Source organism: Haliaeetus albicilla, chromosome 20 (assembly GCF_947461875.1).
Source record: "Haliaeetus albicilla chromosome 20, bHalAlb1.1, whole genome shotgun sequence".
In the NCBI taxonomy this organism is placed as follows: Eukaryota; Metazoa; Chordata; class Aves; order Accipitriformes; family Accipitridae; genus Haliaeetus; species Haliaeetus albicilla.
This window is the reverse complement of record NC_091502.1, coordinates 10,766,522-10,784,844: the sequence shown is the minus strand read 5'-3', so window position 1 is coordinate 10,784,844 and position 18,323 is coordinate 10,766,522. Positions and strand designations below refer to the sequence as shown.

Here is an 18,323-nt window from a genome sequence, read left to right as displayed (position 1 = left end):
AGTCACTTATGGCAAAACATCACTCTTCCAAAATGACTTTGTACCAAATATGAGGTTTTTCACCTGTCCATTTTGTCCTGGTGCCAGAGGTCAGATAAATTCAGATAATTGTAAAAATTTCTTGTTTAATACCAAACACAATTGGGATTTATAACCCTTCCTTCTGTATCAGAAGCACACGGGGTTATTTTCATTAGACTTGCAGCAGCAGACACTCAAATTTTAGAGATATTTGGTTATTTCCCTACCATTTGGAAAAGACATCTAATTGTTTTGGAAAGTACTAGTTGAAATAATACCCCTTAATTAGAGGAATTTCATTCTAAAACTGCCATCATCTTTGAAAGTCTCAGATTTTGCTTACTGCTGTACGGATTCAGCAGTTCAAGAGCTGAGCTTTCTACCTACTCTCACTCCTGAGTTTGCAGAAGGAGGTATCTGTTTTGATGACAGCAGGAATGAAAAAGCATATACCAGGCTGCACTAGGTTTGTACAATTGTAAAAATTTCTTGTTTAATACCAAACTGTAAGAACATGTCTACCCTTTTGAATTCAAATGTATGCACTTAGCAAGTGCATAAAAGGGCTTATAAGAAAGATGGGGACAAACTTTTTAGCAGGGTCTGTTGTGATAGGACAAGGGATAATGGTTTTAAACTAAAAGAGGGTAGATTCAGACTAGATATAAGGAAGACATTTTTTACGATGAGGGTGGTGAAACACTGGAACAGGTTGCCCAGAGAGGTGGTAGATGCCCCATCCCTGGAAACATTCAAGGCCAGGTTGGACGAGGCTCTGAGCAACCTGATCTAGTTGAAGATGTCCCTGCTTATTGCAGGGGGGTTGGACTAGATGACCTTTAAAGGTCCCCTCCAACCCAAACTATTCTATCATTCTATGAACAAAAATAAGCTCAAAATAGATGTAAACCTTGCAAGAGGGTTCTTTTGTTAATTCTGTATCAGATGATTACTTCTCTGCTCTGTGGGAGCTAAGTTTCCTGTGCTAAAGGCATTAAAAGTTATATGTTCTCTTGCAAAAAACAACGGAAGCACCATATGAATGAAACCATCACATATCAAAAAACTACCCCCTTCTCAGTGGTAGAGCAGGTGTTGAAGTCCTTAGGCCTGATGGGCTACAAATATATTTCATGGCATGTTCTCACAGAGATTCAAAGATTTCCTGTGCTCAACAGGCAGAAAAATCCATTCTTCATGTATAGAAAAGATGTATTTTCCCACACTAGCAACAAAACAAAGGAAAATGGCTTTAAGCAAAGAGGTCCAGACAGCTGCCATCTCCCATCTCCATACAGCATTTCCCTCAGCCCCACTCCCTACGCACAGAACATTAGTACTCCACCAGCAACTCCTCTGATATAAAATAGAGAACGGTAGAAACGTTTGACTGTTAAATTAAATCTTCCTTCTGGTTCTCCCAAAGTGCTTTTACAGCAAGCGTATGGAAGGCAGCAATGTCTGATACCACAGCAGAGAGGAAGGAAAATAGCTTTTTGTCTTCTCAGGAAGTTTTGCAGCTTATGACAGCTGAGCAATCCTCCACGGAATGTCTTTGCCTTTCTCATGCCTGACACACAGATGTTACACTCCTTACCCAGGGAAAAATCTTTTTGAATACCTCAAGATTTGACCATACAAGCAACCTCCAAGTCCTGAGCTTATTTCATCAGTAGACCTCCCTTCTCCTGCAGTGCCGAATGAAAAAAAAATAGCCCATGTTAACTCTCTCTTCTGCCTAACTGTTGTCAGACAATTTTTTACAGTCCCATGAACTCACATGCCTTTTCACTGGCATCTCCTATGAAAGCTTAGAAATTAAGGACAGATAAAAAATAGGATTTATGATTAAAACGCTGGTCATAAAAAGAGCTCTATGTAATGTGCTCACAGCCAGTATGAAAACTGACCTGAGGAGTCACAAAGTCTTTCTTCATTTCTGAGAAGAATCATTACAGCATGTCACTGTGCATGGTTAAAAAGCCACTGTGCTCACCTTCTCAATTTGCTGTATTTCATCACTAGTGAGTGTCATTTTGCTATAGATGCAATTCTGTAACTATGCCCATGACTAAACAAAACAGAAGAGATATGACATCTGCTTACATCTGCTTACTACTACAAGGGTAGTTTGGTGTACTACTTCTTCCACTACTGACTACACATTGCCCACGAGAGAGAGAGTGGGCAAGAAAACATTTCCACCTCTTTTTTGCATCTGATGGCAAGACTGGATGGAGGCAAAATAGCTAAACGTTCTCCTAGTAGCATAACACACATCACCCCTCCAAGAAGCATAGTTCTGCCATTCAGGGACAGACTGTAACAATACACCTCCTCCACCGCAATATAAGTCTGTGCCATGCAGGTACCCAGTGGCGCTTATCTACTGGAGAGGTTTTAAAGTTTCATGACCACTTAAAATGAAAGATTTAATATAAATGTAAAATAGCAACTATTACCTAAACCAGTAAATGTTAGCAATTCATTTTGATTATAATGATTTACTAATATTTGGTATGCATTACAAAAGGAATAGTCACATCAGTTCATGTTTCTAAGGGCAAATCAAATTAAGACATGCCAGTATTGCTACTGTTAACTGTAAATTAATCCAAGAATTGCCATACCAGATCATATCCAAGCTCTATCTGGAATGATGCTATATAATGTAGAAGGGAACACTGAAGATATTCAGACTGATCTTTTGCACGGCAGAGGCTACAGGACTTCCCTGAATTAATTCTGAATCCAGACATCAGGCCATGGCTAACCCTAATATGTCAGAATAAACTGTAAAAAAATCACCAAATCAATGACTCATACAGGTTTGAAGGAACCTCTGGAGGTCTTCTAGTCTAACCTCCTGCTCAAAGTAATTTGAGTTACAACTGGTTGTTCAGGTCCTTCTCCAGACAAGGTTTGAGTGTCTGCAAGGATGGCAATCCCACAACCTCTCTGGGCAACCTGTGCCAGTGTTTTAACACCCTCGTCACAATTATTTTTTTTCCTTAATACTGATTTGAATCTTCCCATCTGTGAGCTTTGTTGTTTGTCCCATCCTTCCACTGTGCACTCCTGTGAAAAGTCTGGCTCCATCTTGTCTACAAACCCTGATCAGGTAGCTGTAGACTGCAACAAGATACCCCTAAAGCTGTCTCTTCTTAAAAGCTGAAGAGATGCAGCTCCCCCAGCCTCTCTTCAGATGTCACGTGCTCCATCCCCTGACCATTCTGGTAGTCCTCTGCTGGCCCCAGTATCAACCCCTGAGGAATATGCAGAAGTTAACTGGTTGCTAATTCAACTTTGTGACTCTGATGGCCACCTTTTTGAGCCCTAAGGTCCAGTCAATATTCCACCCACCTTATAATCCACTCTAATGACACTATGGGAGACCATGCCAAAGACTTTCCGAAAGTCAAAATAGGCAACATCACTTCATCCATTGAGCTAGTCATCTCATTACAGCAGTCAATCAGGTTGGTCAGGCACAATTCATCCTTGGTAAAGGGCATAAAAGTGTGTAAAGGGTGTTAAAGGGAATAAAGGGGTAACATTTGGCCTGGCTGTTCCCAATCGCCGTCTTGTCCTTTTCTGTGCTAAGAAAAGGCTTCCAAAAGGACTTGCTCCATAACCTTCCCAGGTACTGACTTCAGGCTGTTCAGGTCTGTAGTTCCCTGGATCCTCCTTGTCCTTCTTGATGCTGGGTGTGACATTTGCCTTTTTCTAGTCATCAAGTACCTCCCAATTGCTATGACTGGGAGGCTTTCCTATCTCCATCCCTGTGTGCTCAGGTAATGCCTCAATATCCCTCCAGAGCATCCCATCCCCACTTCCAACTTCCGTAGACATGTTTTTTTGCATTTGAGCAAATGAACTCTTCTTATGCTTTGAGGAGGGTGTCAAAGGGTCCATGAAGATCAATCAACTTCTTGTGCCCTTTTACCCTACAGGCTAGTTGCCCATTGGATCCTGCCAAGAAGATCCATGAAGAAGCCAAAATCTGTTCTCCTGAAGTACGAGGTTGTGATTCCACTTGTCTTTCCCACTTCTCTCAGTGTTTTGAACTCCAGCATCTCATAATCACTGTAGCCAGGGCTGCCCTCTACCTTTATACCTTCAACCAGTTCTTCCTTGTTTGTGAGCAATAGCTCCAGCAGAGTATTACCCCCTTCTCAACTCATTGATCACCTACATTAAGAAATTGTCTTCAGCACACTCCAAAAATCTCCTGCACTGCTTGTGCTCAGACCTATTGCCCTTCTGCTGGATTTTGGGTTGGCTGAAGTCCCCCATGAGTACCAATGCCTGCCATTTTGAGGTTTCATCCAGCTGTCTAAAGTCCTCCTCTGCTTTCACTTCTTGACCAGCCAGTGTGTAGCAGACATACCACCACATCACCCCTGCTCATCTGTCCTCTGCTCCTGACCCTCACCCTCTGGGCCAGCTTGCTCTGTCCACAGGGAACTTCCCATGCACTGCTGCCACCTTTTTGCATAGAGCACAGCTCCTGCTCCTCACCTTCCCAGCCCATCCTTCCTGAAGAGCCTGTGTGCATCTCCTGCAGCACTCCTGTCCTGAGAGCCATTCCACACAAGGATGTGTGCAATTCCACAGGAGGTCCAAGCTCAGTGGCAGCATGGGGATGTCTAATGCCACCTGTTTGCTCCCCATGCTGCCTGCATTTGGGCACAGGCACTTGAGATGTGCTCCTAGTCATGCTGCTTTCATGAGGTGAGCATAAGAGCCTCTTCCACCCTGTTGATCCCCTGATACTTCTTCACTGCTCCCCCTTCTCTTCAGAGAATAAAACCCCTTCCCCAACAAGCATACATTAAAGCCCTCCTCACAAGGTTCTGAAGCCTGTTGGCAAAGATACCCTCACCTCACTTTGTCAGATGAATGCCATTCTTTCCTCAGCTGTCCTGACTCTCTGATAGCCCCATGCCCATGGAGACCAAAGCCTTGCCAGCAACACCAGCCACACAGTCAGAGACTGCCTTACTAGATTTTTCTACTACAACCAGAGCCTTTCCCCCTCACCAGCAGGATCGAGAAGACACCAGCTGGGCACCTACACCCTTTTCCCTTGCACTCAAAGCCATGTAGTCACTCCTGATATATTCAAGGTCTCCCCTGGCTGTATCACTGGTGCCCACATGGATGAGCAGCAGTGTTCATAGTCCAAGAGGTAAACAAGCTTTGGTAGCCTCTTTGCAACACTATGTCCAAGCTCTTTGCAAGCAGCAAACCTCCTGAGGCAGCAAGGCAGACTGGCAGATGAGTGCCTCTGTCTCCTCAGGAGATAGTTTCTGATACCTACCACCTGCCTTTTCTTGAAGGCTCTAAGGGTTGTGGCTCAGCTGGCTCTGATGCCTTATCCCAAGGAAGGTCATCTTTCCCACGTCTTCCCAGGGCACTGTGCCTGCTCTGTAACTCCTGAACCACAGGTGGAAAAGGAGCCTTAGTTGGGTTGTCAGAAGTAACAAACCTCCAGCCTCCTCCATCTCAGGAGTTTCTACCCTTGACCCTCAAGGGTTATTGCTATTTTTCCCTCCTTCCTTTCAACACGGGGCTCAGGTTCTTGGCTCTGCAGGGCCTCTGGAAAGACCTGTCCATCCTCCCTGATGCATACAGCCTGCTCACTATCTACTACAGCTCTTCCATCTGGCACCTCAGTGCTATAACCAGAGCACACTGCTGTTGCACACCAGCAGGCAGCAATCCTGACCATGGCAGCCCTGCCATGACAGCCACTGTAACTCCACCAGCTGCCACTGTTTGCAGGATGCACTCGTAGAGAAATCTGCCATTCTTCCTAGAAATCACCCTGCTCTGCAGTAGTGTGAAACTGGTTCAAGACGTGAAGCTAGAGGAGTAATAGCTCTTCAAAAGCACTTTTATGACTAACTGGAGAAAATATTTATGAAGATGCTTGTCTAAATGAACTTGATGTATTCCAGGTTTTTTAACTCAGACAAATTTGAAAGAGGATTGCAGTTTAAACACTGTGTACAAATTTTTTATGTTTTTTTTAAATTTTCCCGTCTTCTAACTTCATTGCCTCCAGTCTTGGAGACAAAAGGGAGAGGACTTCCACTATAATTGCACCCCTTGTTATAAATGTCTTTCCTAAGGCAATCAAATGTAAGCTTTCCAATATTCTCAGAGGACAGTTACTTTAGCCTATTCCTTACCCATTTTCTGTTGCCTCTGAAATGTCTTTCATTTGATTGCAACACCTCCGGAAATTAACAGTAGGGCTCATCTGCCCAACTGCAGGAACCCAAAGTGATTCACTTCATCCTCCAGTTAGCATCAAATACATGCCTGAGGTCTCAGCCTTTAGAAACACCCATTTTTTGTCTAGAAAAGATGTTAAGTGATTGCTTTAGACTTAGACATCTTTTAAATGTTTAAGTAAGGACAGACAAACCCCACTCTGAGATGACAGAACTGCACACAGTATCCCAGATGACTCAGTCTAAATTTACATAAATGCAGTTTCAAATTCTGCATCCCATTCCTTTTGCATCCTAAGATAACCACATAGAATCAGAGAAGAAAGGGACTGTATGGAACAGGGAGGTCCAAGCCAAGAGAGCAGCCAAGTACACAGACAGTTTCTCCTTAACCCTTACAAGGCTTCAAAGATTTTTCCTGGTAAAAGCTAAGTGGCTCCTAGCTGAGCCTCAGAAGTGCTTCAAGCAGTCATGCTCTTAAAAACTTGAGTGCTTAAAATTTTAGACATGAAAGTTGAAGCACTGAAGAGCATAATAGGCTCAGCTAGAAACCACTTTGCTTCTATCAGAATTTCTTCGAGGAAGACCATCGGGTCAGGTGGCTCCTCCAGACTCTTGTGCCCTGGGGAGCTGCAAAGTCCTTCCTAGAGGAATCCGCACTTCTGCACACGGGAGAGGCAAGCTACCACAGATCGCAGCCAAATCAGCACTTTGATGTTGGAAGTTTTACATGCTTCAAATTTGTAGTGTTCAATCACTAACTCAGCAGATGTGCAAGACTTTAATTGCCAGCTTCACTGCTGGTGACTGTTCATTAATGAAAAACATTTCTTTTTTCATATTTCAGAACCAATTTTAGTCAAGTCTTTGTGCATAGGTGATTATAGATCTCTAAGCACACAAGTAGGTATGCACGTGGCCCATCCAGAAGGAAATAAATGGCAAAATAGTCATTTTCACATCCAGTCTGGGGGGGTTTTAATATTTACCCCAGCATCATCATGAAAGCAGTGGAAAACTGTTCCTTCCCTGTCCTTCTGGTCACCAAAATACTGATGTTAAAGGGGCCGTAAACAAAGAATCAAGGCTCCAGCTGAAGACAAACATTTATCAACATCCCCAAATGCTGGGAGTGGGGAGATAAGCATTGAAATTGCTGCAACTAGGGAAAAGAAGAGCTGAAAAAGAAAAGGAAGGCTCCTTTGGCATCTGACCATTTTCTGATCATGGAAAAAGGAGTAAGGCTCCCTACCAGGTCCTTGCAGGTCCTGCATAGCCAGGATCCCTCCCTGTCCCCTTCCCTGAAGAACAGAATGAAAGGGCACAGACAGAAATCAGAAATGGAGAAGTAGAGACCAAACATAAGCAATCATTTGAAAATTTAAAAAAAATCATCATTGGGGGTTTAATAGTGCTTTTGATAATATAATCAGGAAAAAAAAATTTTTACTCTCTAGCTTCTGAACCTTTAGGATGCACTTATTTTTTTCTCTGTAACTATACAAGCTAAAATCGTGGTTTTTCTTCATGAAAACCAGCTTCCTGATTCCAGAGGTTTGTGTTTTAGATAAAAGCACCAACAGCTTGCAGACCAGATGACTAGCACCAGATTTGGTATCAAGACAGGAAGGTGAAGAATCCCCAGGAGGGGACTGCTTGGGGATCCAGAGCAGGCTGACTGACTGATGGAGGCAAAACAAGCTGTCCTACAACAGCCCACGATGATCTGGACAGGACCGGGTGAGGGTGCAGCACCTGAGCTCACTACCACCTGGCACCTAAACCTGAGACCATTCTGCTCCTCAGTTCATGCAAACTGGGCTACTCTTCACAGAGAAACACTTGTGCACATCAGAGAAAATGTCTTAATCTAATAAATAACATTGAGAATAAGAATTTTAGCCCGTACTATTTCATGCCAATAACAATGCAAACACTCTGAAGAAATAAAGCAGAGCTAAATAATAATTAGAAATTATAGCTCCTGCATCCCCAGCTGCCTTTCAACTAGAAGAATCACAGGCATTATGGATGGAAATTGCCTATTAGATCATCTAGTCTAAGTCCTTGACAGTGAAGGATAAATATCTCAGGGTGCTATCCATTATAATACCGGCTGGGATCACTTTGTTCATCTTTGAATTTCAGCCATGTCTGGAATGGATAGCAGATATGTTCTGTGCTGCAGAAAGAACGTATTCAGTAGGTGAGAATATAATAGATGATCTACTGCTAATGCTACCTCTTCATCTTTTAATGCAACTCACATCTACTACATAAAATCATCAGTGCTACTCTAGCAGACACATAGGAAATGAAAGGCTTTTCATGTCAGTGCTTCTCAAGGAATTTCTTCTGCCAGGATAGAACAAACCCACCTTCTTCAGTATAACTGGACATGATTTCATATGCAGAGCTGCAAAGATGCTTATCCCTTTGAGACGTATAGACAAACCACAGATTTTTCTTGCCTTCATTTTGAAACTTAGTTTGAGAGTTAGCAAGCAGACACATCTAGAAAGAATTTGGGTATGAGATGGAATCCTTTCTTTTACTCAAAGAGTTTTGTAACAGCCTTTAACACTAGCACAAGAGGTAGAAGGAAAGAGGGCTTTTCTCTGTGTTAACATTATATGCTTCACCAGGAGTACATTGGACGACTGTGAAGTGGTAACTGTCTCTGCTCAAGCAGTTGCAAATGAAAGACGTTCACCATCATTTTGATGTAGCCATGACTGCACACTGCTACTTAGGGGCATATACTGATGATCGTAACATTCCCTTCTACTTTACAATGTCTTTCTCTATTATTTGCACCTGGACACTTTGGCCAGGGGAGAGGCAGAGAAGCACAAAACAACAGAGATCAATTTTGTGGGATTAACACTGGTGCTGCCACGCTCTGGTTTGTCGGCCAGCGGTTGAGATCTGCCTGTGGGCAGGCCTGATCCCCAGTGGGGATACGCTCTCTGCTTCCAGGCAGCAAAGATGGCTGCAATGTATCAATGTTTCCGAGACACATTTTTTTCCAAGCACTGTAGGTAAGTCAAGGTTTCAGCCTGGAACTATACAAATATTAAGAAATCAACAATTACTGTGATTGGTCTAAGCACTAGATAGATGTCAAATATTCAAACTCACCCAAAATAAAATTTCATCAAGATCAATATAATGCTGCAGGCCCTCTAGTGCAGCTAAACTGATTTTTTTAATATTTTATTTGCTGAGGCTGAAGTTCCCTTGAATGAGATGTTAAACTACTGGACAAGACAAACAAACAAAACCCACCGTGATGCTCATATTGATAAGGTTTTCCAGAATGTTCCTGTTTAAGCCACCACAGCTCTGTTCCATGCTATGAAATAGCAGTTTGACTGGCTACAGACTGCTCATATGACCTTGCGTATAAATGGCTTTTCTCTCTGTTAAGTTGAAAGATACTGGGAAAAAGTCTGATTTTATCATACTTTAAAAAAATTAATCCTATTTTCCTGTTGGAATTAGAAATTAGGAGTCTCTCAGGGGATGTGCCTTTCTTCACCATTTTCATGCTTTTTTTCCTTCACAGCCTCATTCCTGAGAAGGATGTTACTCAAGTAAAGCTCATCCAGCCTGGTCTATTAAATGAATAAGCTCATCACACTGCTGATATGGTTATCATTTGACATTACTTTACTTCATTCAGAAAGACAGGCAGAAGTTACTCCTGCAACAGTAGAGCTTAGATACACCTGATGGGTTAATGGGAATCATAAGGAGCTCAGAATACTTGTGCAAAATTTTTTCAAAATCTCATGTAAAAATCAATTTGTTACCTCTCCTGCTAGCAGCAACAACTTGTTATTGCTACTAAAAAGAGTAGTTATTCCTTGAGAGTAAGTGGTAGAGGTTTATGATGGAGCCATGTTCAGTCTGAGCTGCTGTATTGCAACTTCTCCACCAAAACCCCACCTCCACTCACTGGAGGATACACTTGCAATTAAGCAATTTGAGGTTACAGCAATTCTGTGACGTAAGTAATAGCCTACACACTAACCTAAAAGACTGTCTTTAGGTTCACTTTTCTCCCGCTGTCGGGGAGAAGGCCGTATTCAAAAAGGCACTTCTTAAATTCAAACTATTTTGGCCAGTAGCAGGTTCCTAACTTAAATAGGAAAAAAGTGTTCTCATTTCAATGTGTCTTCAACTGGGCCTTTAAAGACTAGCAGGAATAATTCTGAATGAACAGAAAAGTATATCAGAAGCGATTTTCACTTAATAATGTTTATAGTTCAAGAGATGTGTTACATAGGCCATTCAGAAAACAAAATCAAATGGAAATGTAAGTCGGTTTAATGCTGTGTCATGCTGTAATTCTCTTTCCAGATAGATCAGTACAGCGCTTTGGGGTACACAGTCTCCTCTGAATGCATGCCCAGTCACTCCCAGCTCCTTCAGGGTAGTCCATGCCCCTTAAATGGGAGCAGAATATTTGATTTTTCAGATCAGTGACAAATTATTTTTTTCTGATTTTGATTCTATTTTCAGCCTGTTATTGGATACAACTCAAGATAGAACTGGAGCAAATGTGAAAATTGCTGCAAGGAACTCGAATTCAGTAAGATACTAAATGGCATTTCTACAGAATAAAACTGTCTACTGATGCCAGGATATCATTCCCATATAGCAGAACTCTTAAAGGCAGCAAAATTCATGTTGATAATGAATAGCATATAGTATCATCATCTCTAGTTATAATTAATCAAAATTTATGTCATTGTGGGTGTAAAGTTCATCCTTTAAAATGGAACACAACAACAAAGCTGGAATCACAAGAAAAATTGATCATTAAATTTGCTTGTGATGTACATATAACTACTGCAGTTGATTTCTTAAAAACAAAGTATTAAATCAATGTCCCTACTAGGTTCCCAGCATTTTATTATTTATCTCCAAAAACCTGAACTCAGCCCAGTGAGCAGGGCACTATTAGGTTTGACAGCAGCTGGATCTAGCTCAAAAGTTCTCTGATAGAGTAGGTAACCAAAGATCCTCTGATGGTGGTCCAGATGAAGGACAGAAGGGACATCTTTGCCCAGTCAGAACATCATTTAGGAACATGTTAGAGTGGATGGGAGCTGCCTACACAATTACGGGCTCAGCTTTGCAGGGACATCACAGGCACGAAGGCTGTGAGAGGGCAGAGCCAGACATGGGGCCATAATCATGGAGCACTGTTGGCCACAAAGATAAAGGAGTCACAAGAGCTGAGTGTGTGCAACACCCAGGCCTTATTGCACAGAGCAGCTAAGTTTGGTCCCACAAAACAGCATTTTCACACTCAGGTGCTGAGCACAGCCCCGGATGGGCACAGTTCTCCCAACCCTTTGGGGTGCAGCATCCAGCTCTCCTGCTGTCAGTGCTCCTGCTTACTCAGCAAAATGGTACTTCGGGGGGCAACAGGGCAGCAACTTGATGTGATGTTCAGTATATGCACAGTTAGTTTGTTAAGTGCAGCTGTGACAGAAAGCTGCCTCCTTTCTTGCATTGCCGCTTCTCTTTCTCCCTGGTACACCCTGCTTCCCTGACCTGCCCCAGCACACCCTACTCATGAATGCTAACAGTAGGGTACACTTGGAGGTCTGCTCATCTTCCTCATCACCACATACTTTTCATCAAAATACGCAGCTGTTTTGGTGGGAGGTAAGCCCTATCATCCTCCTAGTTCTGGCTGTTAAAAAATAGAGGGTTTCGGTTAAGCAAGTTCCAGATGAACAGTGTCCATCCCTCAGCCATCCAGGCATGTCAGCAAACATTTAGGAACCCACAGGAACATAAAATGGCCCTGTGCTGATTGAGGATCAGACCCTGTTTTTAAGAGAAAAGTTGGAAAATCATGTGTGCCAGAAAGTGCTAGAAGCTGTTCTCCAGGAGCAAGCAGAATGGGTTGGATTAAATGCTGCAACACAGGAAGGTTCACCTTTTCAGTTTTTCCCACAGTTCCACAAAAAAGTAATATTTGTACAAAGTCACACTCAACTAAACTTGAGACTAAGATTACAAGTGATACTATGCACTAAAGTCTTTTCACTATATTTTAGTATAAAGTTTCTCAAATACTTCATTACTGCATTTTACTCTACAGAATCTCTTTCCACTGACAGTACAGTTGTAGTAACTCATAAATACATTGCACAGGAGACAGTAATATTTTCACACACATTTTTGCACTACTGCTCATAAGACCTAGCCTGCTTGCACAGCCTTCTTGCCGCTCTGCCCCACAGACAGAGCTCTTGCTCGGCTCCTTCGCCCCTTGGATGCTCCTTCTTGCTCAGTTCGAGGCTCTCCACATCCCCAGAGCAGCTCTCAGTAGCCCCTGCCACTGCCACATTGAAACAACATCACCCCAGAGATCTCTCTGCATGCCACAGTAGTATTAAACACATACACAGAATTTTTCCTCAGTGAAAACACACAAAAATATTTTACTCGGTATTTCAATCCTAGGCATTGCTGAAGGAAAGCACAAAGTTAAGGCTAAGTATAAAATAAACATCAGGAACCTGTAGCATCCTTCAACTTTGAAAGTGTTCAGCACTGGGATGGGAACAAATTGCTGCTGCCTTCATGTTGGAAAGGAAAACATTAAACCATTGCAGGCAATATATACAGTATATACATTGACCACACTCGTATGTATATAAATACATGTTTATATACTTAACAGAGACACATAGCTATAGTATCATGGAATGAAGATATATGTACATCTAAAGTAAAAGTATTAAAGCTTTTTGTTCAGAAGGAACACATGTCAATGCACCCTTCAGACTTGCCTTTTAATTTTACAAATAATGGAAATTAGTCCCATTTGACACTAATTTTATAGGCAAAGTATTATTTTTTTGTACTTCTAATTAAAGTTGTTCCTGATTTATATTAGCAGATGTGCAAAAATAATCAGATTCAAAGCATTACACACATGGTAACTTGACTTGTTACAAGAAGGCATATATTCAGTATCACAGAACAGATTCTCAATATGAAAAAAATGCACCAAAATAACAATGCACCTGAACAGTGATTTCTCAGAGTGAAAAACAAAAAGACAGGGGACTTGATTCCTTTCTTATACTGTGATTGTGACAACGTGACTTTTTAGATTTAATCACATCAATTTATGCCGAAATGTGTAAGATGGGAGTGAAGCACTAGTTACGATGCCAAGATAAAAAGGGAAATGTTAAGCAATATGTATCACATATCAAAATTTAAAAATAACACAGTTTTTCAGCAATAAGGGTTGCTATAATTATCTCCCAAGGAAACCATGGAAGCTGTTGTTTGGGACATCAGAACCAGACTGGATGAAATTTTTGCATTCTTAACTGAAATTTGTGTGAGAGCAGGAAGGAAAGAGGACTATAAGATCTATCAAAGTTTTCCTCATATCTTAATTCAAAGAATGTGTTTATTTTGAAAACAAATTCAACAATTCATCAAAGCTGTAAAACTGTAATTGTCTTTTATAGTAACTCAGTACAGGAGGTAATCATCAAAGCTGGGAAAATACAAATACTAAGGTTATCTAAAAATATTCACGGAGCTATTTCAGAATACTTCAAATATTTTGGGTAACACATGCTCTAATTATACCATTGTATTATTATCAAATTAAATAGCTTCATTTTTTTTTTGTACTAAAACAAGACAGGTCACCTGAGATACCATCTATTAATATCAGCATTACAAGACCAGATTCCCAGTGGAGAGGGAAAAAATCAATGGGAAAGAAAAGTCTTAACTGAAACTGGATGACTATTAGCTATGTAATGCACTGCTAAATTGTCCCATAAAACAGCTTGTCTACTCCTCTATAGCCAGTTTGAGAAACACCAAACAGAAAAGAGTACATTAAAACCAAAGCAAATGCATAGCTGATGGTGCTGAGACTCGTCATTTCCAAAGCCAGATAACAAGATGTGAAAAGATGATCCAACGCCACAATAGCAGATACAGTTGTCTTACTGATTAAGGCTACTTGTTGCAATTAATGTTTTATACCTTAACACATTAAAACATCTTGGAGACCAAACAAGCATTCAGTTGCAGCTGAAACTTTATGAGGAAAATTTAGTGATGGTCACAGAGGTATTTATAGGAGCATAGCACAATCATAACAGAAAGGCTGGAGAAGAACCTTCTATTTTACATGAGTCTACCAGAACTCCTGAGCCATTGATTTCAGTCTTACAAAGCGATAGCAGTGTCGTTACGGGTTCTACCCAAATTCACTCCTTATTTTAGCATACTCAGTGCTTCAATGATTCTCAACTACAGGTGCAGCTATCCAGATAATCCTAAATCATGGATTTCAAATTGCACGTTAAAGAAACTGATCTCTCAGGAACGCCAGTGCATCTGGGAGGCAGGGCGAAATCTGTTGCCGAAATATTTCTTAACACAAAGTCGAAACTTTTTTTTTTTTACCTTGCTCAGTACGGAGAAGCCCTATAAATGTTAAGAAGTTCCCACCGTCTCCGCGATGAAGGAAGAATGTGCATGCCATGCATCAAACAGAAGTAACTTTTTCTGACAAGGTGTTGCTAGTACTAGACAGTGATAAGCACTTTATGATTTTACCACTTTCTTTTAATTCAGAAAGGGACTCGGCGGAGACGACAAACCCAGCTAAACCGGCAGCGGCGCGCCTTGCTGCCGCCCGACCCGATCTCCAGCACCGGGCTGCCGAGACCTTCACTCACGCCGGTTTGCGGGGCCGGCAACCCGCAGCAGAGGCGGGCACGGCGGGGGCAGGGGACGCCCGGGAGGCAGGGGACGCCCGGGAGGGAGGCGGGCGCGGGCACCGCCGCCTCCTTCCCGACACAGACCCGACCCCGCGGAGCGGCCGCCGACAGCCGGGGCGCGGGAGGGCCGGGGCCGAGCGCGGCGCTCCGCGGGCGTGGGGCACTCACCGCGGGGGCCGTCAGGCGGCGGATGCTCTCGCCCAGCGAGTCCAGGTTGACCCGCCGGCGGCGCGGAGCGCGGCGCGCCCCGGCGCTGGCCGCGGCGGCGGCGGCGGCGAAGGGGGTGTCGGCGGGGCCGGGGGGGCTGCGGCTGCCGTTCCAGCAGAGGCGGGAGAGGGGACACTCGCCCTCCTCCTCGGGGCTGGTCTCCGGGCAGTCCGACCCCAGCGAGCTGAAGGACTCCGAGGAGATCTTGCGCCGGGACATGGTGCCGCGGGGCGGCGGCGGCGGCGGCTCGGCTCAGCGCGGGGCGGCGGGCAGCCGCGGCGGGCAGCGCCTAGCCGCGCGGCCGCGGGGGCGGCCGCCTCGCATGGCCGCGGGTGCCCCTGGGCGGGAGGCGGCGGCGGAGGCGCCGCGCCGGGGCCGGGGCCGGGGCCGGGGCCGGGGCAGCCCGCGCCCCTCGGCGCCGCTGCCCGGCTCCGCGCTTCGCCGCGCCCGGCCGGGGGAGTACGGGTGCTGCGCGGCGCCGCGCCGGGAGCCTTTAAAGCGGCGGCGGCGGCGGCGGCGGCGGCGGCTGCTGCCCTCCTCTGCCTCGGCCGCCCGCCCTCGCTCTCCCCTCCCCCGGCTGCCTCGCTGCTCCGCGGGAATCACGTGTCGTTCGGAGCCCTTTCCCCCTCCTCCTCCCGCTCGCCGCCTCCCCCCGCCCCGCTTGCCGCCTGTCGCGCTCGGCCCCGCTCGCCGCCGCCCGCAGCCGCCGCCCGGCCCCGCTCCCTCGCGCCGCGGAGGCGGGGGACGCTGCCACCGCCCCGCGCGGCCCCCGGCGGCCGGCGGCACCGGCGGGGCGGGCCGCGGGCCGGAGCCGGCGCGCAGCCCGCGCTGCCGCCGCTGCCGGCTGCTGGGAGGGCGGGCAGGGCGCTCGGCTCTCGTCCCTGCGCTTTGGAGCCAGGCGAAGGGGGGGCGGGGGAGCGGGCCCATATCCCCCGCAGGGCTCCGCGGGGAGCGGCCGTGCCCGCGCAGGGGCTGGGGGCGCCCTGGGCCCCCCCCGGGTGCCCTCCTGGTGCGGCCGCCGCCGCCCCGCGCCGCCGCCGCCGCCGCAGCCCCCCGGCCCGCGGCGGTGCTGGACAGCTCCCTGCGCCTGGAGGCCGGGGAGAGCGGCGGGCGCAGTGGGTCCTCATTCCCCGCCAGCCGGTTACCGGCAGCGAGCTTTTCGGAATGGCATTCGGGAAGGTGAAGCTTCAGAAAGAAAGCATTTTAAAAAGCTGGGGAGGCCGGATGCTGCCGTCAGTTTTCGGAGGCAAAAGTTCTTCTCACCTTTGTGCCGGCATTGCTCGTGCTAACGTTGCGGATCACGTCCAGGAAAGAAAAGAAGAAACTAAATTCATTCCCCTGTTGCAGCCCTGTGCTACAGCCTTGCAAAAGGAGAAAGAAGGGGGGTGGAGGACACAAAGCAGAGGAGCTTGGACACAGGATGACACCCTTGAAGACAATACAAGGTGTCTCCTTCCCAACTTTCCCTACCCATGCAGTCAGTTTAAAGACACCTTGAGAGTTTCACAGCAATAGTGATAACCCCACATAGTCCTTCTAGGTAGAAAGGCTCCAAGGAGATGTAATCTTAGCTGTAGTGGTTCATCCTACCATCAAGGAAGACAGCTTGTCATTACTTTATCTTTGTTCAAACAAAAATTATTTGAAAGGCAACGATTTTAAGATAGTTTTTACTCCACCTTTCCCCCGTGTGATGACATACATTTCACAACCTTATCTGGTAAATGTCTGAGTGCAGCCTAAACAAGAATGCACCAGAGAGAGTGGGAAGATTTCCACGGGTACGAAGGAGCTTTTGAGCATGGCTCTAGGCAGCACAAACCATGTGTCTGCTTTCAGAAGGGGCACAGGTCTGTGGCTGCCAATGTGCTTTTAACTAGGGCATGCCAGCCCTTGCCCAGGGCATTGCTTTCAGTGTCAGCATCCCTGTTTCTCTTGGCTCACCCAGTTTCTATATCTTTGGGGGTTTTTTTTCCTATAGAAATATACATGGAGTAAGAGAAGCCATGAATCTCCTTTTGTCTTGCCATACTTTTTAAATTTCTGGGGCTTGAAGCCTGTGGCTTGAAAGGATGTGTGATAAAGCTGGAGTGGTCCATACTACCTTCTGTTGCCTTATTAAATATTGCACTTGGGATGCAGAGCCTTGCTTTTTGCAGTCTTGGTGATGACCTCAGCAGCCCTAGGACAGGAATCAGACATGACTTCACCTGAAAGCTAATTCACATGTGAACCTCCAGATCCGTCGTCCTCCTCTGTCTTTCCTCCACTAGGGAATAACAATATTCATCAGAACCTGAGTGCAGAGCAGTGAAACAGTTACTCTACCTTTTCCTTCTTCCCTCTGAAGAGATCCTCATTTTAACAGATTCCTTGAGACCTGCTGCACAAGCCCCTGCCTGCCCTCAGGCCAAGCTCCTGCCATTGAGGGGATTCAGAAATTAAGGGGTCTGGAAGGTGTCCTTTGGTGCTAAACACTATCCCTAGCACAGGGTACTCTGTGTTAAGATGTTAGCTTTCTTCACATGCTTCAGTTTCCTTTAGACTTACTTTCTTCTCGTAGACCTTATTGTACAGTCCTCAGTGAAGCAAACTTCCACTGGTTTCCTGGCTGATGCAATGACAGTGACAACTGGGTAAGAGGAACATAGTTCAGCGTTGAAAATGCAAATACATATTTATGAGTCTAAACTGCTAAACTACCAAAGTGTCAACCGGTTCCACATGCAGCACTTCAGCTGTAGGGTAAGCAACTTGCTTGTGGGCATATTTGCATTTTGTTCAGCACTAGGGAAAAATGGTTTCAAGATGACAAAACTGACACTTTTTAAGTCTTCTTTTTCCTCTTTTTCTTAAAGTTTAAAGTTGCACTTCCCAATACAACTTATCATTAGCATTTAACAGCACGCTTCTGTTACCCTTGCAGCATTAAATGTTACTTTCTTCATGCCCCTCATGGCCATACTCCTTTTATGTCTGTAACGTGGTGACCCTGAAATGGGAAGGGAAGTTTTTTGCTTCAGTGACTCTTCCTGAGGTCAGGATTATTATAACTGAATGAACT

General features: G+C 45.1%; 1 protein-coding gene across 1 annotated transcript in view; it reads right to left on the bottom strand.

The window, feature by feature from the left end:
• The window catches only part of GUCY1A2 (guanylate cyclase 1 soluble subunit alpha 2), a 177,357-nt gene extending 161,468 nt beyond the window's left edge, over positions 1-15,889 (bottom strand). Inside the window, exon 1 of the mRNA XM_069808272.1 lies at positions 15,221-15,889. Coding sequence (XP_069664373.1) covers positions 15,221-15,478 — 258 coding nt within the window. The 5' untranslated portion in view covers positions 15,479-15,889. The remainder of the gene's footprint in view (positions 1-15,220) is intronic.
• Positions 15,890-18,323: the final 2,434 nt, after the last annotated feature.